Source organism: Cebus imitator, unplaced genomic scaffold (assembly GCF_001604975.1).
Source record: "Cebus imitator isolate Cc_AM_T3 unplaced genomic scaffold, Cebus_imitator-1.0 Scaffold15, whole genome shotgun sequence".
Taxonomy (NCBI): Eukaryota; Metazoa; Chordata; class Mammalia; order Primates; family Cebidae; genus Cebus; species Cebus imitator.
This window is the reverse complement of record NW_016107330.1, coordinates 6,409,597-6,435,333: the sequence shown is the minus strand read 5'-3', so window position 1 is coordinate 6,435,333 and position 25,737 is coordinate 6,409,597. Positions and strand designations below refer to the sequence as shown.

The 25,737-nt window shown below is 54.6% G+C and overlaps 1 protein-coding gene across 3 annotated transcripts in view; it reads right to left on the bottom strand.

Annotated features, from left to right (window-relative positions):
• Window positions 1-1,263: 1,263 nt before the first annotated feature.
• The window catches only part of PLEKHM2 (pleckstrin homology and RUN domain containing M2), a 52,216-nt gene continuing 27,742 nt past the window's right edge, over window positions 1,264-25,737 (bottom strand). The window contains exons 2-20 of one of the 3 annotated variants that reach the window (XM_017505080.2): window positions 19,917-20,023; window positions 19,445-19,554; window positions 17,944-18,043; window positions 17,317-17,404; window positions 16,002-16,188; window positions 14,557-14,616; window positions 10,141-10,369; window positions 7,834-8,655; window positions 7,520-7,589; window positions 7,311-7,401; window positions 6,919-6,983; window positions 6,503-6,591; window positions 5,789-5,921; window positions 5,279-5,469; window positions 4,777-4,842; window positions 4,014-4,173; window positions 3,521-3,700; window positions 3,315-3,431; window positions 1,264-2,235 (exon numbers count right to left, since the gene is read on the bottom strand). In XM_017505080.2, the coding sequence (XP_017360569.1) occupies window positions 2,098-2,235; window positions 3,315-3,431; window positions 3,521-3,700; window positions 4,014-4,173; window positions 4,777-4,842; window positions 5,279-5,469; window positions 5,789-5,921; window positions 6,503-6,591; window positions 6,919-6,983; window positions 7,311-7,401; window positions 7,520-7,589; window positions 7,834-8,655; window positions 10,141-10,369; window positions 14,557-14,616; window positions 16,002-16,188; window positions 17,317-17,404; window positions 17,944-18,043; window positions 19,445-19,554; window positions 19,917-20,023 (3,003 nt within the window). In that variant the 3' untranslated portion in view covers window positions 1,264-2,097. The remainder of the gene's footprint in view (window positions 2,236-3,314; window positions 3,432-3,520; window positions 3,701-4,013; window positions 4,174-4,776; window positions 4,843-5,278; window positions 5,470-5,788; window positions 5,922-6,502; window positions 6,592-6,918; window positions 6,984-7,310; window positions 7,402-7,519; window positions 7,590-7,833; window positions 8,656-10,140; window positions 10,370-14,556; window positions 14,617-16,001; window positions 16,189-17,316; window positions 17,405-17,943; window positions 18,044-19,444; window positions 19,555-19,916; window positions 20,024-25,737) is intronic. The other 2 variants (XR_001818137.2, XM_017505072.2) reach the window with 2 other exon arrangements.

Below are 25,737 nucleotides of genomic sequence, written 5' to 3'. Positions count from 1 at the left end.
CTCACCCATCCCTGATGTGCCCCTGGTGACTGACTTCCCCTTTCCAGGACTCAGTCTTCCAGTCTGGCTCCCACCATCTACAAGCCCAGGCTCAGCACGGGCAGAGGTAGAGAAGGGCTCTGGAGCCCTGGGAGCTGATTGGAATCGCAGGTGCTGCTCTCATGTGCGAACCTGGGCAAGTCACTTCCTCTCAGTGCTTCAGTTTCTCTCATTTGTGAAATGGAGATACTGACATCACTCCAGAAGTTTCTGTGGAGGACTGGCAACGAGAATAGTGTGCCTAGGACAGTGCTGCACCCAACAAAAGGCACCCACATCTGCTGCTAGCCACCATCCCCACTGCCTCTGGCTCCTATGCTCCTCTCGCTTCCCCCAGGACTTCAGGGCCCTGGGTGAGGAGGACTCGAGAGTGACCTTGGCTGGTAAAGACTTGCTGCCAGGCCTGCCCTCCTGCTGGGGGAGCTCCTCCTGGGCTGGGAAGGAGGCTTGGCTACTCCCTGCAGGAATGGCCAGGTGGCCAGTGGGACAGGAGGCAGCCCTGGTGAGGAGAGAAAGCCACCCAGGCCTGCTGTCAGGTGTGTCTGCTCAGGCTGGGGCCAGCACCGCCGTGCTCACCTGGGCCTCTGCCCCCAGACAGTTCTTTCCTGCCAGGCCTCCCTCAATCATCCAAGGCCCATTCCAAACCAGAGGTAGGGCCACCAGGGCTGGAGTCCACACCCGCCTCCCGGGGCCCACCCCTTCCTGCCCAGGCCCTTGAGGCAGCAATGCTGAGTGGCTTGAGGGTCTTGGGTTCCCCAGCCGGGCAGGCTTGTCATCCTCTGGACAGCCAAGGAGGGGAGGGCTCAGGAAGAGGCAGCGAGGACAGCTTGGATTCTCCTGGGTTTGTTTCGAGAGCAGCAGGCACTCACTCCGGGGGCTGTCGGGTCAGGAGTGCCCTGCCCAGGGGAGACTGCAGGTGGTGGGCAGGTGGGCAGCAGTGCAGATGCGCCTTGGGACTGGAGCTGGTGGCTGCTCCTCCCCTGGTTGCTGCAGCAAACAGGAACAGGAGGGAGGGCAAAGGTCAGGCCGAGAAAATCGCAGAGCCTGAGAGCCTGCAGACCGTGAGTCCACCCGGCAGCTGTGGCTGATCGGGTTCTGCATGTCGCACGTGTCCTGTGTCACGGACAGGGCAGATAATGGAGGGATGTTTGCAGAAAAAGGGCTTAGGGGGTTTAGAGACCTCCCTTCCCCTACCATGCTCAAAAAGGGCCAGTGACAAGCCTCGGCAATATAACGTCTATTTTATTTTAAAAAACAAAACCCACACCACCTGACCCCTTCCCCAGGAGGCTCTTGACAAAACTCTAGGGAAGGGCCTGGCTCCAGCCAAGCAGGGGCAGTCAGGAGATGTCTACATGGATGCCAGGCTGGTAGCTCTGCCCTTCTCTAAGCCCCCCATCCATCCGTTTTGCTCCTGGGTGCTACAGGCACTGCCGGGTTGAAGGGAGAGGCAGGGCAGGGCCGTGGGCATGCAGGGCCTCCTGACAGCCAGGGAGGGCCACTGCCCCTGCATCTGGTGAGGCAGGCAGCTGTGTGCGCAGTGATGGAGCTAGGAGGAGGAAGCATGCGCAGACACCCCATGTTCCCGCTTCCCCACGTGGCCAGGGGAGTGTCCAAACACGAACAAGGATGGCTGGGCACTCAGGGCCCCCAGGCAGCCCTGAGCCTCTGACTGGGCCCCTGACCCAGGAGAGGAAGAGGTGGCTTCCGCCCTCCTGTTTCTTTTGCTGTTCCTTAGATCCATGCTGTTCTCAGTGCCACTCCGCAGATTCTACAGACTGAGGCAGAGGCCCGGAGGAGGGTGTGCATCTGCAGAGCCCTGTGACCCCAGTGACCTCCATCCGCCACCTGTCGGGCAGGATGCCCAGGGGTGCTGGGGACCCGTTCTGGATCCCTGGAGTGGAGAGACTCTCTGCCTCAAGCCACACTCGGTGGTGCTGTCGCCTGGGGCGGGGGTGGGCTGTAGGCTTCCAACAGCATGGCGACAGCCGTGACAGTGTGCCTGCCGGTTGGCATGCCTTCCTTTCCTGCCCACCGGGGATGCCAACCAGCTCTGCCTCAGCACCAGGGGTCCCGGGAGGCTCGGCCTCGACAGAGGCTGTCGCTCCGCTGCCAGGCGCTGTGGATGAGGCTCAAGGCATCCTCGAATTTCTTCTTGTTGGAGGCTTCCTGGATCGCTGTGTGGGGGAGGTCCACCTGTGTTGGGGGCGTGCAGAGAACAGATGAGGGCCGCAGGGGCCTTCAGGGCTTATGGGCACCAGGCCTGGCTCTGCCTTGGCCACGGAGCCCCTGTCCGACCCTCCCCATCACTCTCTGGGAACAGCTTTCCCGCTGCTAGGTTCTCCTGCTCTTTCAGGGGCTTGAGCTGGGGTAGTGCCTCCTGCAGCCCCTCTTTCCTGGGAAGGCCCCAGCTCTTAGGATGGCCCAGAGAGGCAGGTGCAGCATTCTGTTGGCTCTGCAGGGAGTACGTCAGTCCTGGGCTGTTCTCTGCCTCTGGCTAGTCCTGGCTTCCACAGGGCTAGCGCACAGCATGTGCTCAAAACCCACTTGTGCAGGCAACTCACGAGTACCCTCCCACACTGGCGCTAAGCCTTAAGGGCAAGGAAGAGGGTACTGCCCATCCTGTGCCCCACCATCTGAACACAGCTGTAGGCCCACCACAACTTGTGCTGTTTGATTGAAACTGAGGTCAGGAATTGAGTTTCTTGGGTTCTGTTTTCAGCTTTAGCTTCAGACTCACTGGGAGTCAGGTTTTTGCCTCTTTAGTTCTAAGTTTTTGTGCCTGTCCGGTGTCTGCTCAGGCTGGGGCCAGCACCACCATGCCCACCTGGGCCTCTGCCCCCAGACAGCTCTCTCCTTCCTAGCCACCCTCAATCACCCAAGCCCCAGTCCAAACCAGAGGCAGAGCCACCCGGGGTAGAGTCCCCCACCCACCTCCTGGAGCCCACTCCTTCCCACCCAGGTCCTTGAGGCAGCAATGCTGAGTGGCTTGAGGGCCTTGGGCTCCCTGGCGTGGCAGGCTTGTCACCCTCTGGACAGCCCAGGAAGGGGTGGCTCAGCAAGAGGCGGTGAGCACAGCTTGGATTCTCCTGGGTTTGTTTTGAGAGCAGCAGGCACTCACCCCCAGGGCTGTGGAGGCAGGGGCGCCCTGGTATACTGCTGTGCCCAGGACCCCAGAGGCCAGTCCTGGGAGCAGCCAGGGTTCCTCTCTCCCTGGGGCGTGGCTCCCACTCGACAGGGTCCCTGGCTGATGGGTTTCCTGGGCAGCTGGGTACCTGGTAGATGGTTTTCCACCCAGAGTTCAGTGCAGACAGCAATCGGTCCAGTTCAGAAGTGCAGCTCAGGTAGATGACCCAGGGTGGGAGGAGCTGCTGGCTGTCCTGGGAGAACTCCTAGGGAGAGCCAGACCCCCAGGTGAGCAGACAGAGCTTTCCTTCTGCAGGGCCTGTGGGTGGGTGCCCCGCTCCCCACTCTAGCTCACCAAGACACAGTACTCCTTGCCCGGCTCGGTGGAGACGGCGCTGATATCGCCCAGCTTGGCTGTGCCCAAAGAGCGAAAGAAGCTGGTCTGGCAATCCTCATGGCACGTGAAGAGGCAGTCATCCGTGACAACCAGGCAGCAGGGGAGGCAGGGGCTGGGAGCTACACCCTGGGGGATGACCTGGCAGCAGGGCGGGGGAGAGGCAGGCTGGGCCTCCAGGGCTGGTCTGCACTGGAACTCCCCATGCCAGGGGACCCAGCCAGCCCTTCTGCTCTCCCTCCAGGGATCGGGAGCACAGGTGGGGGTGGGGGTGATGGTAGGAGTGCTCCAGGCTGCAGGTGGTCCTGAGCGCCAGGGTCCGTTCCTGGGCTGCCCCCTGGAGGTCTGTCTTGGCCCTGCGGTTGCTCTGTGACTGTGGGTTTACGGATGGGGCCTTGGGGGTCCTGGGTGGGTCAGGCAAGCCAGGTGAGCGGTGGAGGCAGGTAGAGCTCACCCCTTTGGACACGGCCTGGCAGAGGTGCTGCATCCAATCGGCCATCTCGGCCTCACTCTCGGCACTCAGCTCCAGGCAGGGCCGGTCGGAGAGAATGACCTGGAAGGCGTGGGGCCGATCCGTGGTGTTGGCTCTCCGGCAGCCACCGCACTGCTCCCCCCTGGGCCAGAGGAGGAGGGTGAAACGGGAGCGAGGAGGCAAGGGCAGCACGGGGTGCGGGGTGTGTGACGCAGGGTCTGCCCCACTGTCCTGGGGGCTGGAGGACACCAGAAGGTTCTCCAGACCCTTCCAGCTTCCAGGAGAGGTCTGGGAGCCCCACCCATTTCTGTGTAACACTTTTCATCTCCAGAATACCCAAGATCTACTAGATACTCAAGCATAGCCAGGTGAGGCTGGGAATCAGCTTTCCTTCCAGCCCACTGAGAATCGGCCGCATTCATTCATGAGTGCTTCCTCTTGAGGGCCCACTGTTCCTTCCAAGTACCTGAGTGTCCACCTCCCATCAGGCTGGGAACTTCTGGGGAAGGGCCTGCCTCCCCCATCAGACTGGACCTGTTCTCAGCCAGGAGCTCCTTGCTGCCTCCCTCCTCCCCTCCTGTGGGTTCCTTGCAACCCTAAGAGCATGGACGCCCCAGGCCACCTGTCAGGGCAGCTGGATAGGCTGGGGCTGATGGCGAGGCTGAATTCCAAGAGGGGGGCCATCTTGAACCAGGGAGACAGCAGCTCTGGGCCCCAGGATACAGCCCCCATCTCCTGCACTCACCCCATGTTCACCGAGAGCAGAGGGATGACGTCAGTGCGGTCCGGGTACTGGTAGAGGATCCCATTGCTGCAGGGGCACAACACAGGGTGGGTAAGGCCTGTCCCAGGAGCCCAGATCCCAGGGTTCCCCTGCCACACGCAAGCTGTGGCCATGAACCTCCGGCAAAGGAGGCCAGTGGCTGTCACCTATGGAAGGGAGGGTGAAGAAAGACCTGGGGGCCCAGCAGGGAACCTGGCCACCTCAGCAGACCTGGAGCACATCTCAAGGTTTATCAGGGAGACAAAGCCTGCGTCCTCTCCTGAGGCACTCAGGGATTCCCGGGTCCCCAAAGATGACTGGCTCTACAGAGACTCTAACACCCTGAGCTAGGTCTCCTCCAAGCTCTTGTAGGGAAGGGAAGCATCCTCTCCTCAGTGACCTGCTGCAGAGAGATCCCCGCTGGGGACCTGACAGCCCAGATACCCCAGGACCCAGCCCAAGGCCCGGAGCTTCCCGGGCTTACCTGAGCACCACGAAGCATGTCTTCCAGTGTTCCTTGCCCAGGTAGGAAGTGCCCGCCTTGTAGTGCAGCATGCCTTCTTTGGTGATGGTGCCCTCAGGGGGTGAGCAGTGGCAGGGGGTGGGGCCCAGGGACTCATCAGTGGGGTCCTCCCAGTGCACAAGCCCATAGAAGTGCACAGTGACAGCAGATGCCTGCGGCGGTGGGGGGAGGGGGGCAGCAGACAAAGCAAGTGAGCCCTGGGCTAGGCAGGTGGCTGAGCCTGGAATCGGCTCATAGATGGTCTGGCGCCTGGGGTAGCCAAGAGCAAGGGTGTTTTAGACTTCGGACACACCTGAAGTAGGACGGAGGACATGACCTTCCTCCTTTCCAGGGTAGGAAAGCCCCACCTGCCCAGGTAGGCATTTGTAAAATGCCGAAGACATCTATTTGCGTCCCTTAAGCCTCACGCCGAGGCTGGCTGCTGCACTGCTATTTCAGGGGTTGCAGCCACCTTCCTCCCCAGGTGCTTACTTCACACTTCGATTCCTGGGCCACAAATTTGGCTAGTGCCAGCTTCTCCATGGTGGCATCCGTCAGGATGCTGGGGTAGGGTGGTTCTCGACAGCCTTTGATCATGGCTGACTTCAAAGAAGCCAAAAAGAACCTGCATAGGGAGTAGGGCTTGTGGTTAGAGGTCTGAGAGCAGGGCCTCAACGCAACAGGGCTTAGTCCTTAGCGCTCCCGGCCTGGAGGGGTCACAGAAACTTGGGGGAGGGGCCTGGCTAGACCCAGTGCCCAGAGTGGCAGGTGGGGCAATGACAAGGTAGGAGTCCAAGGTCATCAAATGACAACTGGAACAGGCCTGATTGTTCTCAATGTCCAAGGGGCCTGGGATTTTGACACTGAGGGAAGATGGACAAGGCGAGGGTAGGCAGGACTTGAACAGGTGGGACCTTGAGCCTGGACAACGGTATGTGTTGAAGGGCATGCCCAGCCCAGCAGCATGGAGCAGGAAGCTGTTGGATAACTCATGCCAATGCCCTCAAGAGTCCCCAGGGGCTGAGGTCAGCTGGGCTGACCACATGAGTCCTACGATTGTCTACTTGCCTGCCTCTCTGAACAGATGCAGATTCCAGAGGGAATGCTTCTGGTTTCCCCTCCTGGACCTCCCACCCCCAGGCCACCGACACCTGTGGGCAGTTGTGGAGTCTCCAGTCCTCCCGTAGGGGCAGGGCTGCCACTCACTCAGCCAGTGCTGCGTCGGCTGTGTCCAGCAGAAACTGCTTCCTACGGTTAGTGCACACCAGCTTCACCGTCTGCTGGTCCAGGCCAACCTGCCAGAAACCACATTCTCACATGCACAAGGGGCTTGGCTGCTGCCTGGTGGAGGCAGCAGCGTGGCCAGGCTGAGCGCTGGCTGGGGAGGAAGCACACCCCAGGCTGCCACCATGTAAAGCCCCAGAAGCCCGGGGCTGGCATGAGTGAGGGAGGAACAGTCAGAAGTCTAGCACAGGAAGAGGCGACCTCAAGCTTGGTTCTTAGCCCCAGCGTCATGTACAGAAGCTTCTCTGAGAGTTAAGTTGGTGCCCAACCCCAGGAGGTGAGTGAGATGGGAAGCCCCGTGCCTACAGCAGGCGTGCAACTGCGGAGCCTGGACTCACCGACACATAGTCAAGTTCATTGTAAGAAACGGCCTCTTCCACCAGGTATGGCTTCTCTGTGGCCCCTGAGAGAGGAGACCCCAAGGCCTATTATCCCCATAGGCCTCTTTTTCCTCTCCCTGCCCCATTTTCTTAGACGTAGCCCCCTCTCTTAGGGGACCCATCCTTGGCCTGCAGTCTGAGCTGACGCGGTAGGAGAATGGCGTGGAGGGCTCACAGAGGGGGGTCCCAGGCTCATGTCTCAGGGCTGCTGGCAACACCCTGCTTGGGGTGCCTTTTCATCACTACATGCCAAGCGGCCGGAAGGTACTCAGAGGGCAAGGGGACTGTGGAAAAGGGGCCGAGAGTCAGCCTCGTCCACAACCCGCTGTCTGCCCGGGGGCGGCAGGCACCTTTCCGGAGCAGGTAGACATAGCAGTCCGTGAGCAGCACATACAGCAGCTGCAGGTTGCCCTCCATGTGCCCAGTGCTCATCCGGATCATCTGGGGGCCGAAGCAGACAGAGGTCAGGCAGGCGGCTGCTGCCGCTCCAGCGGGGGCGGTGGCCCATCCCACCTCACCCTTGCTGCCTCTTGCTCACTCCTGAGTTCCTAGGACTTACTTTGAATAGCTGCTCTTCGTTTTCTCTGAACACGTGGATCATTAGCAGGAGCAGGTGATTGTTGTCTACTCTGTGAGGGCCAAGTTGGGAGGGTGAGGTGTCAGGCGGGCAGGGGTGGGAGGGGCCACACCCCACCCCAGAGCCGGGGGTAGTGCCTCCACCTCTCCCCAGGAGCCTAAGTTAGGGAGGGAGGCTCACCCCCCTTCCACTCAGGCTAGGTCTTCCTAGGGCTTAATTTATCTGGAGGTCAGAGGCGCAGTATCTCCAGCTTCAAGGGCTGGGAGAGTCCTGCACCAGCCACATGGTCTTGTTACCTGAACTCCGAGGAATGAAGCATCTCTGAGGGGCTCCCCTGTCCCTCCTCCACCCCAGAGTCCTCAGCGCTGCTCAGACACGGGCTGGGCTGCTCTCGCTTGAGCTGGCAGAGAACCTCCTGGGTCCCAGGCTCTGGCTCAGACACAGGCCCCTCCCTGACCAGGGACAGCTGGGCATCCAGCTCCTGAGCCTCCCCTGTGGTGTCCTCTAGGGGCCAAGGCGTCTGTCCCTCTCCTCCTCCTCCCTCTTCTTCTTGGCCAGCAACCTCAGGGCTACTAGGAACATGCAGCGGTTGGCCAAGCCCTGCAGGGTCATGGTGGCCGCCACCTGATGTAACAGTGCTTGGACTCTCGACGGTAAAGCGGTAGAAGTCCATTGGGGCTGAAAGCCCCTCACTAAAGTCGCAAAGCGGCGGCCTCTCCGGGGCATCCCCGGGAGAGCCGGTCCGAAAGGACTGGTCTGGAGGCTCGACACGGGAGCACCAGGTGCTGGGGTCCAGCTGCCCATTGAGTTGGTCGATAACCTTGCTCAGGGGCTGCCCCAGGCGCTCCATGGAGGTGTCCTTCATTTCAGGGATCAGCAGGCCCGGCTCCGAGCGCTCGCTGCTCTCCGCGGTGCTGCTCGGCCCCTCTCCCTCCTCCTGAGGGGAGGCAAGCATAGTGTCCGGCGAGTCCCGCCCCAGGCCTGGGCTGCCGACGACGTGGCTGTCACCGTCCCCATGCTTGGCACATTTCTTCTGGCTGCAGGCGGGGTGGAGTGGACTCGCCTCCTCATCTGATCTGCTCTTCTTCTTCTTGCCGATTTTCTTCTTCTTGGTGACCCTGGGACGGTAATGATGGGAGAGTGTTAACCCCTCAGTAACCCAGCACTGGGGAAAACCAGGCTGGGTCATGGCGGTAATGCTGGTTATGTGACCTCTGAGGGCACAGCTAGTGCGTCAGTGGTCCTAGGGAGTGCTGGGTGGAGGCACTGGGTCAGGGGACAATAGCGGCTCAGGCCCCAAGGTACCCCCTTTGCTGGCAGAGGCGGGGTGGGGGAGCATGGGCTGGGCACAGATGGCCACAACCAGAGGAACCCGAGTGGGTCCTCCAAATTCCTCCTGATGGAACAACTGAGCTAGCTGTACTCTAGTAAAGAAAAACAGGCCAGGGCTGGTCAGGCAATGCTGCTCCACTCAGCACCCCTTAGGATGTGGACGATGGGTCCTGAGCTGACCTCGCTTCGCTCTCAGCATTATCATGGATGAATCACCCAGAAATGTACTCAGCGCTTTCTGGGCTCACGGTCCGGGTCCCACTCTGGTTCCAGGTTGGCTGGAGCAGGCTTGGCTAATGGACCCCAGGTCTGAGCCATCAATGCTGCTCTGGACTGGAACCAGCCCGTGGGGTGGCTTCCTGGCTCCAGTTACTGGAGAGCAGTCCCCCTTCCTCAGGCCAGCAAGCGTGGGGCAGTCTGACATGAACACGGGGCTTCTCCTCTTATTCAGTGTGAAGTTTCGAGAAGGGGTCAGGGAGGTCAGGGAGCCGGGAAGGCTCTGGTCAACCGTCCCCCTGGCCACTCACCACGTCTCCCCTTCTGTATTATCCTGCCCATATGACAAAGATACTTTTCTTTCAATGAATCTCAGAAATTGTATCTTCACTTCCAAGAACTCCCTTGGGAAGGAGTCCAACCTGAAGGTGCTTTCTGATCTTAGGCAGACCCAACAAATGCCCTGGCAGCCTGGATATGGCCCCAGAAGCCAGCCACAGTGGCTGCCGATGCTGCCTGCTTCCAAGGGCTTGGGCCTTACAATGGACTGAATGTGTGTGTCCCCTCCAAGTTCCTATGCTGAAATTCTAACTCCTGATGTGATGGTATCAGGAGGTGGGGCCGCTGGAGGTGATGAGAACCTGAGGGTGAAATCCTCAGGAATGGGATCAGCACTCTCATAAACAGGACCCTAGAGAGCTCGCTCTCTGCTCCCCACCATGACACAGCGAGAAGAGGGACATCTGTGAATCCCTCATCAGAGCCTGGCCACACCGAGACCCTGACCTCAGACTGCAGGCTCCAGAGCTGTGAGGAAGAATGTCTGTGGTTGAAGCCGCCCGTCTGTGGTGCTTTGTTCCAGCAGCTGAGCTGACTAGGACAGGCCTCCATTTACTCTTGCTCAAAGAACTGCCCAGAGGTGGGAAGGGTTCCCAGGAAAGCGTGCAACTGCCCTCAGGGGGTGTCCTGGTCTGCCCTAGACGAACAACTGATGCTGGGAGTGGACAGGTTGGACCCCAGGACCCCAGCTCCTCTCTGGGTCCCTCCCCACTGACCTAATGACCTCGAGCTCTGTGCAGGCATCCGGTGGGTCTAGGGCCTGGGCCTCCTCCTTCTCCTGAGAGGTGGTATGCACGGGGGTGGTGTCAGAGGAGGACACGGTCTCTGCCGGCTCCTCGTTGAAGGGGTTCTGGCGCTGGGTGGGGCTCCTGGTGGAAGCCTTGCTGCTGGTCAGGTCGGAGGCTGTGGAGCGGGGGCCACTGACTGTGTCTGTGAGGTCTCCATCTGGGAGGACAAGGAAGCAGGAGACACCCTGTCAGGCACCCCCTGGGGCCCCCGACCCCCGGAGCATGCCTTAGCCCAGGAGGGAGGCAGATCAATTCCTCCCAGGGAAACCTGACCCGGGTGGCCCTATTTCAAGTAGAAGCCCCAACCTAACAGGACATGGGGTTTGTACTTTAGGAGCAACTTGGAGGGACTGCCATCTCTACCACGCTTGGGGCCCTCCAGAGCTCACAACAATTTGGCTGAGTGTGTGTTAAGGGCCCCAAGGTGAAGCAGCCTCCAGGCTCAAGCTCCAGGCTTAAGCCCCATAGGGACGGTGACCTTGAGGCCTCCATGGGTGGCTGGGAGCCCCAGAGAGGAGCCAGGCTGCACGCCACTTAGGTTACCCTCAGAGCCTTCCTGCCAGGATGCTACAGGGATACCCAGCATCCCCTTGGCCCCATATCCCACTCATAGAGCTGAGAGGTGCCCAAAGTCTTCTGAAGGGTCCCTTGCAGAGGTGAAAGGAACACAAAGTGAGAAGAATGGAGGAAGGCAGCAGAGAAAGTGAGGGGTGCAGAGAAGGGCAGAGGCTGGGAAGACAGGATGGGAGCCCAAGGGGTGGGAACCATGGGGCAGAGGGAAACACCCAGAGCACAGGGTAGAGAAAAGATGACAGAGCAGGGCAGTGAGAACAAGGTGTGAAGGGGCAAGGACAGGTGTCCGAGAGGCTACCCCCCAGGCTGCTTCTCCCTTGCCCCCAACCCTACATACTCCTGGGGGGCAGGACCAGGCGCCCCTGCAAGGGTGGTGCTGAGAATCCATTTCATTCAAGCATCAGCTCACTGCTCCTCTCTGAGTCACACCCTGACATGCCCCCTCAAGACGGGAGCTGGCTTAGCCACACCACCCCACCCAGCTGTCTGTCCCAGGTTACTGGAACAGGGCAGGAGAGGGAGCCCGGGCAGAAGTACACAGGACATTTAGCCAGTGGCAGATGGGAGCCACCCAAGCAGAGAACTGAGGCCCAGCTGGTGAAACTGCCGGGGTGAGGGTCAATGGCAAGGGACATGGCTGGTCATGCTCCATTTGCTGGCCAATGCCCATCTTGCTGGCCGTTGTCTATCCGGAAGAAAAGAGGCAAACATGCGCCCCACAGCCCAACTGGGGGCCCAACCGGCTGTCAACTTAGTGTGTCTTGGAAACCACAGGGCAGCTGTCTGCTGATGCAGCACAATGTCTTTTTTTTTGAAACAGGGTCTTGCTCTGCCACCCAGACTGGAGTGCAGTGGTACAATCACAGCTCACTGCAGCCTCAGCCTCCTGGGTTCATGCGATCCTCCTGCCCTGCCTTAGCCTACAGAGCAGGTGGAACACTCGGCGCAGTGGCTCACGCCTGTAATCCCAGCACTTTGGGAGAACGAGGCGGGTGAATCACGAGGTCAGGAGTTCAAGACCAGACTGACTAACATGGTGAAAACCTGTCTCTACCAAAAATACAAAAATTAGCTGGGTGTGGTGGTAGGCCCTATAATCGCAGCTACTCAGGAGGCTGAGGCAGGAGAATCGCTTGAACCCGGGAGGCAGAGGTTGCAGTGAGCTGAGATCGATTCATTGCACTCCAGCCTGGGTGACAGAGTGAGACTCCATCTCAAAACAAACAAACAAAATACGAGACCAGAGTAGCTGGGACTGTAGGCGTGCACCACCACACCTGGCTAATTTTTGTACCTTTAGTAGAGACGGGGTCTCCCTGTGTTGCCCAGGCTGGTCTCAAACTCCTGGGCTCAGGCGATCCTCCAGGCTCTGCTTCCCAAAGGGCTGGGATTATAGGTTTGAGCTACCATGCCCGGCCCTAAAAAAAAAAAAAAAAAAAAAAAATCTGCTGTCTTTAAATATAAGGACAAAAGAGGAGGCTAAAGGCAATGAGCAGCTCTGCCAGAAAACACCAGCGACATCGGGGACTTTTTCTAGATTTCCTGGGATCCCAGAGCCTGAGTTCTAAGATGCAGAAAACCAAGTCCCTCCGTCCCAGAGCAGGCTCCCGCCAAGCCCGTGTGTTCTTGCTCCGGCCCTGTGATTCTCCTCAGCACATGCCGTTGCACCCAAGAGGAGCCCCGGGAGGTGAGTGGGCAGATCATGAGATGTGGTGGGTGTCAAGGCCCGGATGCCCACCAGTTCTGTAAATAAGCCAAAGACCAGGTGAAGGCTGCCCACATCTCAGCCCCAGGCTCCAAGTTTGGAGCTGCCCCAAGTCCTGCCTTCCTCCAGGTCCAAGAAGAAGACAGAGCCTCCCAGGGTGAGCTGCCAGAGTGAGCTCCAGAATCCTGCTTCAGGAACTCAGGAAATCTCACCCTGCCCTGGGGTAAGTAGTGCAACTGGGCTGTTAGTTCTCAGGCCGCAGGGAGCCCTGAAAGGCTACAGAGGAAGGTCAGGCCCTGCTTGTCAAGTGACTGCAACAGGCATGTCAGGAGGGGGGTTAGTTGTTAGAATCAGAGGGAAAAAAACAATATCCAGCATGTGTGCTGCAAGAAGAGAGGCTGAGAGGGTACATGATGTTATGATGGAATTCTGGAATCCAAGCTGATTTAACCCCAATGTGGGACCCTTCAACGCTACTCTTGGCCAAATGTAATAGTTTATTTTTCCCAGTGCCATATCTTATTTCCCAGAGTTAAGCTATTTCATACTCACATTATTTGGGAGGAGATCACCTGTCACCCATTACTCAGAATCACGTCTCTAATAATGTGGGGAGAGCCACCTGCTGCTCATCCTCAGGGTGAGGCAGTTCTTATCTCCCCTGTTCAGAGGCCAGGTCCCCTCACCTCCCCTGCTCCAGGCTGGAAGTGGCCCAGAGGGTAAGAGGCTTTTTAATAACAGGGATTTGGACCGGGCACGGTGGCTCACACCTATAATCCCAACACTTTGGGAGGCCTAGGAGGGTGGATCACCTGAGGTCAGGAGTAGGAGACCAACCTGGCCAACATGGCAAGACCCTGTTTCTACTAAAAACACACCTGTAATCACAGTTACTTGGGAGGCTGAGGCAAGAGAATTGCTTGAACTCGGGAGATGGAGTTTGCAGTAAACTGAGATCATGCCACTACACTCCAGCCTGAGCAAGAGTGTGAGACTCTGTTTCAAAAAATAAAATAAAATAAAACAGGCCGGGCATGGTGGCTCATGCTTGTAATCCCAGCACTTTGGGAGGCTGAGGCAGGTGGATCACGAGGTCAGGAGATCAAGACCATCCTGGCCAAGATGGTGAAACCCTGTCTTTATTAAAAATACAAAAAATTAGCTGAGCATGGTAGCATTTGCCTACAGCTCCAGCCATTTGGAAGGCTGAGGCAGGGGAATCGCTTGAACCTGGGAGGTGGAGGTTGCAGTGAGCCAAGGTTGTGCCACTGCACTCCTGCCTGGCAATAGAGTGAGACTCCGTCTCAAAAAATAAAATAAAATAAATAACAAGGATCTACTATAGCCTCAGATTTAAGGGGGAAACATTACCTTATTGGCAGCACAACCTTTGCTTTGAGTAATTGTGGCAACCTGGGAATTATACACAAGCCCAGAAGTGGAATTTCAGGCAGAAAAATGCCCAGGCACTGCTACTGCCTGGGAGACAGGGTGGGAAGGCTGGCAGGTTTCCTTTTAATCTGCTTTAAAACTTCAAGGAGATTCTCTCTGCAGGAAGTTTCAGCCATACCTGGGCAGTTCCCTCACTTGGACCTCAATCTCTCCAAAACACCCAAGAGGAAGCCATTAGGACAGACTGAAAGAACCAAGCTGTCTTTCTCCTTGATGCCCATCTGACCCAAAGGAGCTTACAACCCACATGTTTAAAGGCATGGTTTTCCAGAACAAGTCTTGGATCACTGGGTCAGGCCCTATAAACCCTGAGAGCATCAGCTGGCACTGGAATTAGAAAGGGTAATCCCATATCCCCCAAAATGCAGCCACTTAGTGACTCCGAAAGGCCACTGCACAAAGGCAGGAGCCCTGTGCTGGGAGAAGGGATTTGCCTAGGGCGGGAGGTCAAGTTTTCCCACTGCAGAATTCCATCTATTAGAACACCAAACTTGGCTTTATTATGATCATGGACATTATTATAAATAATAAGGAGCTGATTTGATACATGCAGCAAGCTTGGCATGGAAACATTGCAAAACAGGAAAAGAGGGTAACAGCGGACTCTGGCCCACCTTCCCAGTCTGTGCTGGGTACAGACGGCACTGCTGGAAACACATCTCCAAAATCATAATCTACAAAAACGAGGGACAAAACTGAAGATTAGAAACACAGGCAGTGGAAGGACGACTGGAGGGAGAGGGGAGGGAAGTGGGGTGGGACACATGGAGAGGAAACAGGAGAGGAAAACTTCGCCTTTCTCCACTGTATCCAACAACCTTGGGGAAACTTACTAGGGTCCTGGCTGCCTCTCGGCTCAGGCACTGGCCCAGGAGCCTCCAACCAGCTGGAAAGACCTGTAGGGGGTGACCCCTTTCCACACCCAGAAGCTGGTTCTGGCAGAGAGAAGCCTGGCTGCCTGTGCCTAGCTTTGTTTTCTACCCCTTGCCTTCCTGCCCTCCGTACCCTAGCAGGCAAGGAGATGCTGCCCTGGCAGCTGCAGTTGTACAATCTCCAAATTGCTGAGGGGACGCCTCCATCCATGGAGCCATCCTTGCCCTGGCTGATCCGGCAAGGCCCATTCCTCTGACTTCTAGGCAGCCCATGGGCCCAACCGAAGGAAACTGAGTTGTCTTCTGCTTGCAGTCAACAATGTTGCAGCAGGTCTTGCTAATACCAATTCTGAAAGGGACCTCCCTCCCTGGGACATATAACCCGTGGTACAGCAGAAATAAAGAAAGGGGAAGGTCAAGGTCTCAATGCCGAGGCAATTCTAGAGTGCCCCAGGGCTGAACTGGGGCTGGGATCCCCTTCCCTGGAGGTGAGGTGGTGGGTTAAGTAAATGAGGGGCTCTGGTCTCCCACAGGGGATAAAGCGGGGAAAATGGCCAGTTTTATCTATGAACACCGAGGGCTAAGGTTTGAAAGAAACCAGGCTGTTCCAGTAAGTCGCTGGGTCAAGACAAAATGACCTGCAGCTTCCTCCTCGGTCTCTGATGCAATGGGTGTGACCATCCCAAACACACCAGGGAGCGCAGGAGGGACGTGGAGAAATCAGACGGACACATGGGACACAGCAGCGGCAAGGTTTCCCTGCGCTGCAGACCTGCCTGGCTCGCTCTTCTTCAAGGGGTTCCTTAACCTCTTTCTGCCTAGAATGTGGGGCCAGACAAGCTCCGCAGAGCAGGCAACACTCAACCCTGCGACAAGGGTTTCCAGGTCCCACTGCTAAACCTTCCTTGCTTAGAAAACTGCCCCAGGCATGTAACTAGAACCTTCTGGAAAAGGGTCTAACCCTAAAAAAAAAAACACCTCATTTCGGCTTTTTGTGCCCAGAATCTGCTTTTTAGCCACCACAGGGACTCTGAGGAGATGAAGATCTGGGAAGTGGCCAGCCCTGTTGAATTGCAAATTTCTGCCACCAGACCAAAAACTAGCCAAGAAAGACACCCAGCCAGGCTTAAGCAGCTCAAGTCTGTTTCACTGCAGGGGCTGGGCCTTTCTGCCCTGGGGCCACTCACCCTCGCTAGATGGGGCAATTGCACTGTCATCCCACTCCAGGTTGGTGGAGGTGACGGAATTGAAGGAGTTGAGGGACAGACTGTCCGAGCCGTGGACCGAGCTGGGAAGGCGGTCTTCAAAGTCCAGCAGGTACTGAGGTTTGTAATAGTCGGGCATGTAGGGGGCCAGGTCTAGATAAGGGGCATCCTGAGGAGAGAGTAGAGGAGGCCCATTTGGTGGGAGGCCTCGGGTAGCAGCCTTCCACAGACGGCAGGATCCAAGCCTGGGAGACACAGATGTGCCTCTGTGACACCCTCTAGGCTAGCTTTTCTTTGGAAAATCAATGGCTTAAAGTGGTAAATTCAAAGATAAGCTGCTAAGAAGAGCAACGTGAATAGTGTTGGCTTTTAAAGGTGTGGACTTCAGGCTGATAGAACCCTTTGGTGCCCCTGCTCTCTCTCTCTCTCTCTTTTTTTTTTTTTTTTGAGACAGAATCTCACTCTGTTGCCCTGGCTGGAGTGTAATGGCGTGATCTCGGCTCGCTGCAACCTCCGCCTCCCGGGTTCAAGTGATTCTTCTGCCTCAGCCTCCTGAGTAGCTGGGATTACAGGCACCTGCCAACACACTCCACTAATTTTTTTTTTTTTAGTAGAGACGGGAGTTCTCCGTGCTGGCCAGGCTGGACTCAAACTCCTGACCTCAGGTGATCACCTGCCTTGGCTTCCCAAAGTGCTGGGATTATAGGTGTGAGCTACAGTGCCCAGCCCAAGGAAGGTCATTTGATTAGAATGAGGTGGCTGCATCCATTTTGAGCCCAGTCCAAGAGGTGCCTGGGAGCCCCTTGGGCTCCTGTGGGCCAGCATCACAGTGGTACAGGGTGTAATGGGGAGAGAAGCCTGAGAACTTGAAGAGGGTGGCTGAAGGCTGCCAGCTGGGAGGCCTGGAGCTGATGACACTTTTCAGAGTCCCACAGGCACCAGGCTGAATTTGCCTTGTCCTTCTAACTCTCATGTCCTAAACATGAAGGCCGTTCTTCTGGGCTAAGATACTCCAGGCAATGAGGCAATGTGGTTTTTCTCCAAGTTGGATAGGGAGATAGGAGGGAGTCACCTGAACCAGGAATTCTTGGCATCAGCAACCAAAAGAGAATCACTTCTCCTCTCACTCCACCGACCCTGAAACCTTTCTCTCACCTGAACAAACAAGCTTTGCTCAAGCCCAGTCATACCCAACAAGCTGCCCCAACAAGGCCTGAAAAATGAAACCACCACTCACCCTGCTCCCACCCGGCCCCTCCTCTGCTTCCCACAAGCAGTGAGCGCCCTGGTGTCTCACCAGATCCAGCTCGAAACGAATGAACTCCAGTCCAGACACCAAGGTCAGGAAGAGCGCCAGGTGATCGTGGCTGCAGACCAGGGCATTCCTGCAAGACACAAGAAGCCACGATGGCGACTCTGGGCCTGTTGACCAGCCTGGCCTAACCTTACCAACATGTCAGCTGTGTTGAAATTTGACCTGTGATGTCCCCTACCTTGGACGGCACCCAGCTAGATATGACCATCACCCACCACCCTCTCAGCCTTCTCCCACTGGGTTAGCAGCCACATTGCACTGTCCTGCAGTGACTTCAGAGATGGGCAAGGGCAAGGCTTGCAAGGCTCTCAGTGGCTGCTGTACACACTGGGACAGCAGCAACCCCAGAGAAAGCGGAGCCAAAGCTTGGGCGCTGGTTAGGTCTGAAGCCAGGGAGGACCAGGGAGCAGCAGAGCCCGAATTTGTACCCAGGAACCCAGATGGAACCCCAGTGCTTGCGGCGAAGGCCATCCAGCTACTGGCAAGGCTCTATTGGCTCTCTGGCATCACTGATGTGGCACACTGTGCTGTCTGCATATGACAAGCCTTTAGGAGGTGGCTGAAGGGGAGCTCTGAGGCTAGGGGAGACAGACTGTCCCAGACACCCACTTGACGTAGTACTTATGCAGCAGACCCAGGTTCTCCTGGAACAAGCGCAGGTAGCTCTCCAAGGAGTTCTCGTTGAGGGCCAGGTACAGCCAGGCACGGCCTGCAGACAAAGGCAGGTGTAACTGGCAGGAAGGCCTGTCAGAGTGCTAGCTTTTATTTGCCAAGCAAGGGCAGAAAGGAAAGAAAGAGCAGGTCAGGGGACCAGGCACTTCAGCGGCCTTTGTGTTTGGTGGGGTACCATGACCCCTGACAGCTTTATTTCCCTAGTCAGACTTCAGCGTGTAGCTGGCCAGGAAATTCTGATAAAGAGGACAGACTACATACTTCAGATAGGTCAAGAAATGCCAGGACTCTGTGCTGATCCTGTAGGCTAACAGTGATCCCAGCTCAGGGAGAGAAACCAGACTCCACAGCATGTGCTCGGGCTGGGATTCCATAGGAGTCCAGCTCTTGCTGGCAGCTTGCCGTCCTTCCCCCTGTCACTGCTGTGCCAAAAAACTGTCATATGCAGGGAGAAAAGATGCCTCATGGAGGGGGCTGGCATTTTATAAATTTATTATTTTTATTTATTATTATTGTTTTATTTTTTGAGACAGGGACTGTCATACAGGCTGGAGTATAGTGGTGTGATCATTAGCTCACTACAGCCTTAAATTCCTGGGCTCAAGGGATCCTCCTGCCTTACCCTCCCAAAGTGTTGGGATTATAGGCATGAGCCACTGTGCCTGGCCATTTGCTTAAATATTTAGAGATGGGTCTCACTCTTTCTTCCCGGCTGGAGTGCAATGCTGTGATCATGCCTCACTGCAGCCTCACACTCCTGGGCTCAAACAATCTTCCCACTTCAGCCCCCTGAGTAGCTGGGACTACAGGCATGGACCAACACATCCAGCTAATTTTTTTTTTTTTTTTTTTTTTTTTTTTGAGACGGAGTTTCGCTCTTGTTACCCAGGCTGGAGTGCAATGGCGCGATCTCGGCTCACTGCAACCTCTGCCTCCTGGGTTCAGGCAATTCTCCTGCCTCAGCCTCCTGAGTAGCTGGGATTACAGGCACGCACCACCATGCCCAGCTAATGTTTTGTACTTTTAGTAGAGACGGGGTTTCACCATGTTGACCAGGATGGTCTCGATCTCTTGACCTCGTGATCCACCTGCCTTGGCCTCCCAAAGTGCTGGGATTACAGGCTTGAGCCACTGCGCCCGGCCCCAGCTAATTTTTAAAATTTTTGTAGAGATAGGGACTTACTATGTTGCCCAGGCTGGTCTAAACTCCTGGCTTCAAGCCATCCTCCCTTTTTAGCCTCCCAAAATTCTTCTATTATGGGTGTGAGCCACTATGCCTGGCCTGATGCTGTCATTTTAAAACTCCACTGCTACTGGACACCACCAGGTAACTAGCTTCCCAGGCTGACCCTGAGGCTAAACCTGGGACAGTGCCCCAAGCTACCCACAGAGAGGGTGTGGCTGGTCCCTTCCCCAGCATCTCCCTGTGACTACTCACTGCGCCCCAGGTTGGTGGCCACGTGCTGCAGCACCTCGATCTGCTTGATAGCCTCTCTCCGAGTGAAATGCACCACCAGCACCCAGTAGCCAGAGGAGAGGTCCTGCAGTCTGAGAAAACAGGACAGGAGCTGCTATGACCTGCATGGGGCTGCCTGGGAAGCAGCAGTCGGCTGGTCCAGCAGTGAGCGCAAAGCAGGGAGTGATGGATCCTCAGCAGGTCCCCAGGCACCCAGCACACCTTCACACCATGATGTCATTTGCGGTGAATCCCGCCCCCCCCGATTTATGTCTTCCCAGAGGTGATTTACTGGGGTAACTACAGAGAGACTGTGGCCCACTTGAGTGGGACAAATCCCTTTCTGCCAAGGGGATAGAAGAAAGAAAAGGCAGTCAAGCTAAGGGTTTCTCTCTGGAGGCTACTCATGGCCTGGGTTGTGCTCCGGGGTCTTTGGAGACTTCCTCCACCTTACCCATATAGCAGGGCGTGGTCCAGGTGCTCACACAGACGTTGCAGGACCTTGTCATGGTTCCGGATGGCAGGGGTCTCATCCTCACATGCAGCAAAATAGCTCTGCAACTGAAAGAAAACAAATCCCCCTCCAAATCAGAAATGGATAAAGAGGAGGGCTACGAAAGTTCTGGAATCAAGAAGGTAGCTAAAAAAACAGTCAGATGGTGCATCCATGATGACCAACGGAGATGTCTACCTCAAACCGCCCCGTCCCACCTGCTGCTCTGGCACGGCAGGTTCCAGCAGGCAAAGGCTGTCTCTTAACAGCCCAGTCCCCAGGCGGTCCCAGTAAGCAGTCTGCACAGTGACAACTTGATGCTGAGGGATCCATGGTCCATGCACAGGTCTCAGGTAGTGGCAGGCTTCAGGCCAGGGCCGCAGCGCTGCACAACTCCAGGGGCACTGTGTGTCTAGCATGTAGACAGGCTCCAGTGCTCTCTCTGTCAATGCTACACAGGCCCAGAGTTGGGGCACTGATACAGAGAGCACTATATGTATTTTCCTCCCATTGTCAATAGACCTTTAAACTTTGCATGTTGTTTTTTTGCCCTATTGAGAAAGTTTTAATTTTTTTTTTGAGACAGCGTTTCACTCTTGTCACCCAGGCTGGCGTGCAGTGGCACGATCTTGGCTCACTGCAATCTCTGCCTCCTGGGTTCAAGTGATTCTCCTGCCTCAGCCTCCCAAGTAGCTGGGATTACAGGCATGCGCCACCGTGCCTGGCTAATTTTGTATTTTTAGTAGTAGAGACGGTTTCCCCATATTGGTCAGGCTGGTCTCGAAATCCCGACCTCAGGTGATTTGCCTGCCTTGGCCTCCAAAGTTCTGGGATTATAGACGTAAGCCACTGCACCCGGCCAAGAAATTTTTAATTTTTATGCAGTCAAATCTGTCAATCTTTTCCTTTATAGTTTCCCATCTTTCCCAGTCAAATATTAGAAAAATACGAATATACTTTTTCTTTTCTTTTTGGTTGGTTGGTTGGTTGTTTTATTGAGACGAAGTCTTGTTCTGTTGCCCAGGCTGGAATGCGGTGACATGATCTTGGCTCACCACAGCCTGCGCCTCCCAAGTTCAAGTGATTCTCCTGCCTCAGCCTCCCAACTAGCTGGGATTACAGGTGCCCACCACCACGCCCAGCTAATTTTTTATCTTTAGTAGAGACGGGGTTTCGCCATGTTGAGCAGGCTGGTCTCAAGCTCCTGATCTCAGCTGATCCACCCACTTTAGCTTCCAGAGTGTCAGGATTACAGGCATGAGCCACTGTACCTGGCCTGTTTGTTTCTTTTGAGACAGGGTCTCGCTCTGTCACCCAGGCTGGAGTACAGTGGTATAGTCACAGCTCACTGCAGCCTCAACCTCCTGAGCTCAAACAATCCTCCTTCATATCACAGTGGCCCCACTTGGAGCTGCCCTCTGCACACACTAAGGGCTGATGGACTGGGGTGCCCCCCCCCAGCCTTCTTGCCATGGCATACTAGAATTGCCTGAGGAAACTGACAAAGCTGATATGGATCTAGGTTCATGCAACGCTCACGTTAAGCCCTACACCAAGAAGGACACCCCTATTCCTGGGCTGGGCTGATAAAAGGAGATTGGGACAGTAGGTGAGATGAACCCCATCAGGTTGGTGAGGGTGAGGGCAGCTCCACTGGCCTAGTTAAGGATAAGAAAGCTCAGATATTGGACTGAGTTCACTGCAACCGCAGTTACAGAGAGAGGGCCCCTTTCAAGCAAAGCCTTAAGAGAAAAGTCTTCCCAAGTTCGAGTTATTCATATCCTGTTCTGCTACTGCCCTTTCAGTGGCCAGAAGGGAGTAGAACACAAGAAAACAGCACAGATGCCTGATCCTGATCTCAGGTTGAAGCTCTTGCGACAAATGTATTCTCAAGTGTTTTCTGGAAGCAGTGGTAGAGACGGCCAGAGCAGGCAAGATACATCAACCACGCCAACGAGCATGTGCTCCTGGAGAAAGGCCAACAATTCAGCTCCCACAACAAAAATAGCCTCTCTTCTCTGCGGCCTGGAGCAAGCCTGGCAGGCCTGCCAGCCAGGACAAACCTCAGTCCTCTAGGGTCCTCCCTTCCCTTCCTCTCAAGGACAGGCAAATTGGAGCACCAGAAGGAAAGATTTCTAGAGCTGAAAGAAAGAGCAATGAACCTGCAAAAACTGCACAATCCCTCTCAGCAACGCTGGAGGCATTATTGCACACTTCAGCATTAAGTACGACCACATTGGGACAGAGCTTTTTTTTTCTTTAATTTCAAAATCTGAGTAAATCTGAGATCAGAGAGCCTTTAGACAGATGTTAGAGTTGGAAGGGTCCTTAGAAATCTAGTGTAACGTTCTCATTAAAAAACCAAAACAGAATATTATTCATTCTCTTGATTATAATACCCACATGGGAAAGAATGGATTTACAGAGAAGAGGTTAAGTCCCTCAATATGGTTTTTAGTTAAGTGACAGACCCACGGCTGGAACTCAGACTCCTTTCTCAAGCTAAGATACCTTTAAAGAAAGAAAAATTATTCTGAAAACATTTGCTTATGGTAAAAATGCAAGCAACACAGAGGCGTGTATAAAGCATAAAGGACCCTTGCTCCCATTCGCTATTGCCAACAGCTTGGCAGGAATGCCAGGAGTGGTGGTTCATGCCTGTAATCTCAACACTTTGGGAGGCCCAAGGCAGGAGGATTGCTTGAGGCCAGGAGTTTGAGACCAGCCTCAGCAACACAGTGAAACGCCTGTCTGTACCAAAAAAAATTAAAAATTAGCTGGGTGTGGTGGCTCATGCCTATCATCCCAGCACTTTGGGAGGACAAGGCAGGCAAATCAGTTGAGGTCAGAAGTTTGAGACCAGCCTGGCTAACACGGTGAAATCCAGTCTCTAATAAAAATACAAAACTTAGCTGGGTGTGGTGGCGCATGCCTGTAATCCCAGCTACTTGGGAGGCTGAGGCAGGAGAATTGCTTGACCCCAGGAGGTGGAGGTTGCAGTGAGCCTAGATTGCACCACTGAACTCCAGCTTGGGCAATAAAAATAATTAGCCAGGCATGGTAGCATGCAACCTATAGTCCCAGCTACCTGAGAGGCTGGGGCAGGGGTTGGTGGGAGGTGTCCCTTGAGCCCAGGAGTTCAAGGCTGCAGTGAGGTGTAACAACACCACTGCACTCTAGCCTGGAGCAAGAACTTAACTCAAAAAAAAGAAAAGAAAAAGAAAAGAAAAGAAGATCATGCTATGTTTGTTTTGAAACTTGCTTTACCTTTAAGGTATATCCATGAATATTTCCATATCATTATTACACACCATACTTCAACCATTGTTAAATATGGGTATCATCTCCAGTTCCTGGACATTGCACATAATATTGCAGTGACCATCGTGCAGTCCTGTGTGAGTGCTTCTGTATGGTGAACGCTTGCAAGGGGAGCTGCTGAGCCAAGGGACAAACACATTTACAATCTGCCTGGGTCCTGCCACCTGCCTGTCTAGAATGTCAGATTGATTTATACTCCCACCATGCTAGCCAACACTGGATATAGTTAGTCTATTTTTTTTTTTTTTCTTGAGATGGAGTCCTGCGCTCTGTTGCCCAGGCTAGAGTGTAGCGGCGCCATCCTGTCGCAATATAACCTCCGCCTCCCGAGTTCAAGCAATTCTCCTGCCTCAGCCTCCCAAGTAGTGCCCACCACTGCGCCCGGCTAACTTTTGTATTTTTAGTAGAGATGGGGTTTCACCATCTTGGCCAGGCTGGTCTCAAATTCCTGACATCATGATCTAACAGTCTGTCTCCCAAAGTGCTGGGATTACAGACAAGTGAGCCACCACGCACCCGGCCAGTTAATTTCTGCCAGTCCAATTGGTGAAATATAGTACGTGTTTTAAACTGTACTGCTCTGACTAAAAGCGCAGTGGAACGTCCTTATTAGCCACGTGTTTTTCTTCTGCGAACTGTATTCGCAGCCTTTGCCCAATCTTCCACTGGCTGCTTGTGTTTTGTTGTTATCTGTTGCAGCTCTTTAAGAATTTGACCTAGTGTGTTGTTATGTATTATTTCCTCCCATTATCAATTGACTTCTAAACTTTGCTTATGTCATTTTTTCCCCCATTGAGAAATTTTTAATTTTGATGCAGTCAAATCTGACAGTCTTTTCCTTTATAGTTTTCCATTATAAGATTATAAAAGCGCAGCCGGGCGCAGTGGCTCATGCCTGTAATCCCAGCACTTTGGGAGGTCGAGGTGGGCGGATCACGAGGTCAAGAGATTGAGACCATCTTGGCCTCGCAAAGTGCTGGGGTTATAGGCGTGAGCCACTGCACCCGGCTAATACACCTTTTTTTATGTGATCCAAGGAATGAACCACCACTGTGTACACTTTAAGTACTACTTTTTTTTTTTTTGAGATGGAGTCTTGCTCTGCTACCGAAGCCGAAGTATAGTGGTGTACTCTTGGCTCACCACAACCTCCGCCACCCGGGTTCAAGCAATTCTCCTGCCTCAGCCTCCTGAGTAGCTGGGACTACAAGCGCGTGGCACCGTGCCTGGCTAATTTTTGTATTTTTAGTAGAGACAGGGTTTTACCATGTTGTGGCCAACATAGTGGTTGGTCTCAAACTCCTGACCTCGTGATCTGCCTGCTTTGGCCTTCCACAGAGCTGGGATTACAGGCGTGAGCCACTGCCCCTGGCCAAACACTCTTTTACGGCAGGTTGATCAACATTTTCCATGATCTCAGGGGACAAGGAGATCTTGAATCAATGCTACCAACCAGCATAGTTCTTGAAAGGGGCAGGAAGAAGTAGTTCTCTGATTCAATGATGCAAGAGCCTGAGAGCTATGTTAACAGCCCGAGCCCAGACTTTGGGAGCTGGGCAGCAAAGCACATAGAGGTAAACAAACAGCAGTGGCACCTCTTAGCTGTAATGAGGCAGCAGCTGGTAACCACCTCCTGCACCAGGAAGATCAGAAGGCTCCAAAACAACAGAAGTGGAAGGAAAGCAAACACAGAAGAAATGAGGACCCCGGAACAGAATTAATGGGGTGAGTATAACAAATATAGCCCAGCCTGGAAGCACGATTGCCACCTTTTATGCCAAATTACTCTTTCGTTGTACTCAGTAGCTGCTGGTAGAGCTAATACCCACTACAATTAGGGCCATGATTTATTGAGTGCACATTCGGTGCATCAGGACCATGGCAGAGCTGTTAAGAGTGTGGATTCTGGAGTCAGACAACTTGGTTTGAATGCTGACTCTGCTACTCACTCATTCACTGTGTGACCTTGGGCAAGTTTCCTAGCCTCTCTAAACTCGTCTTCCCTGTCTGTAAAATGGGCTTAGTAATAGGACCCTCCCTACAGGTTGCCTTGAGGGTTCATAAGGCTTATATTGTGTTTATCAAAGTACATGATACATCATAAACACTTAACAAATGTTAGCAGCTATGATGATGATGAAGATGATGATACATTTTTCAAATGTAATTTCATCACTAGGTCACAGAGCTAGTAAGGGGCAGACACAGATTTTAAACCCACATCTTTTCATTAATCCTGGGTTAGAGGTCCCTGAATGAATAATGTATGTAAAATGTTAGACTCTAGCCAGGCATGGTGGCTCATGAGTATAATTCCAGCTCTTTGGGAGGCCAAGAAAGGAGGATCATTAGAGGCCAGGAGTTTGAGACCAGCCTGGGCAATATAGCAAGACCCCATCTCTTTCTCTATTTTTTTATTTTTTTTTATTTTTTTTGTATTTTTAGTAGAGACGGGGTTTCA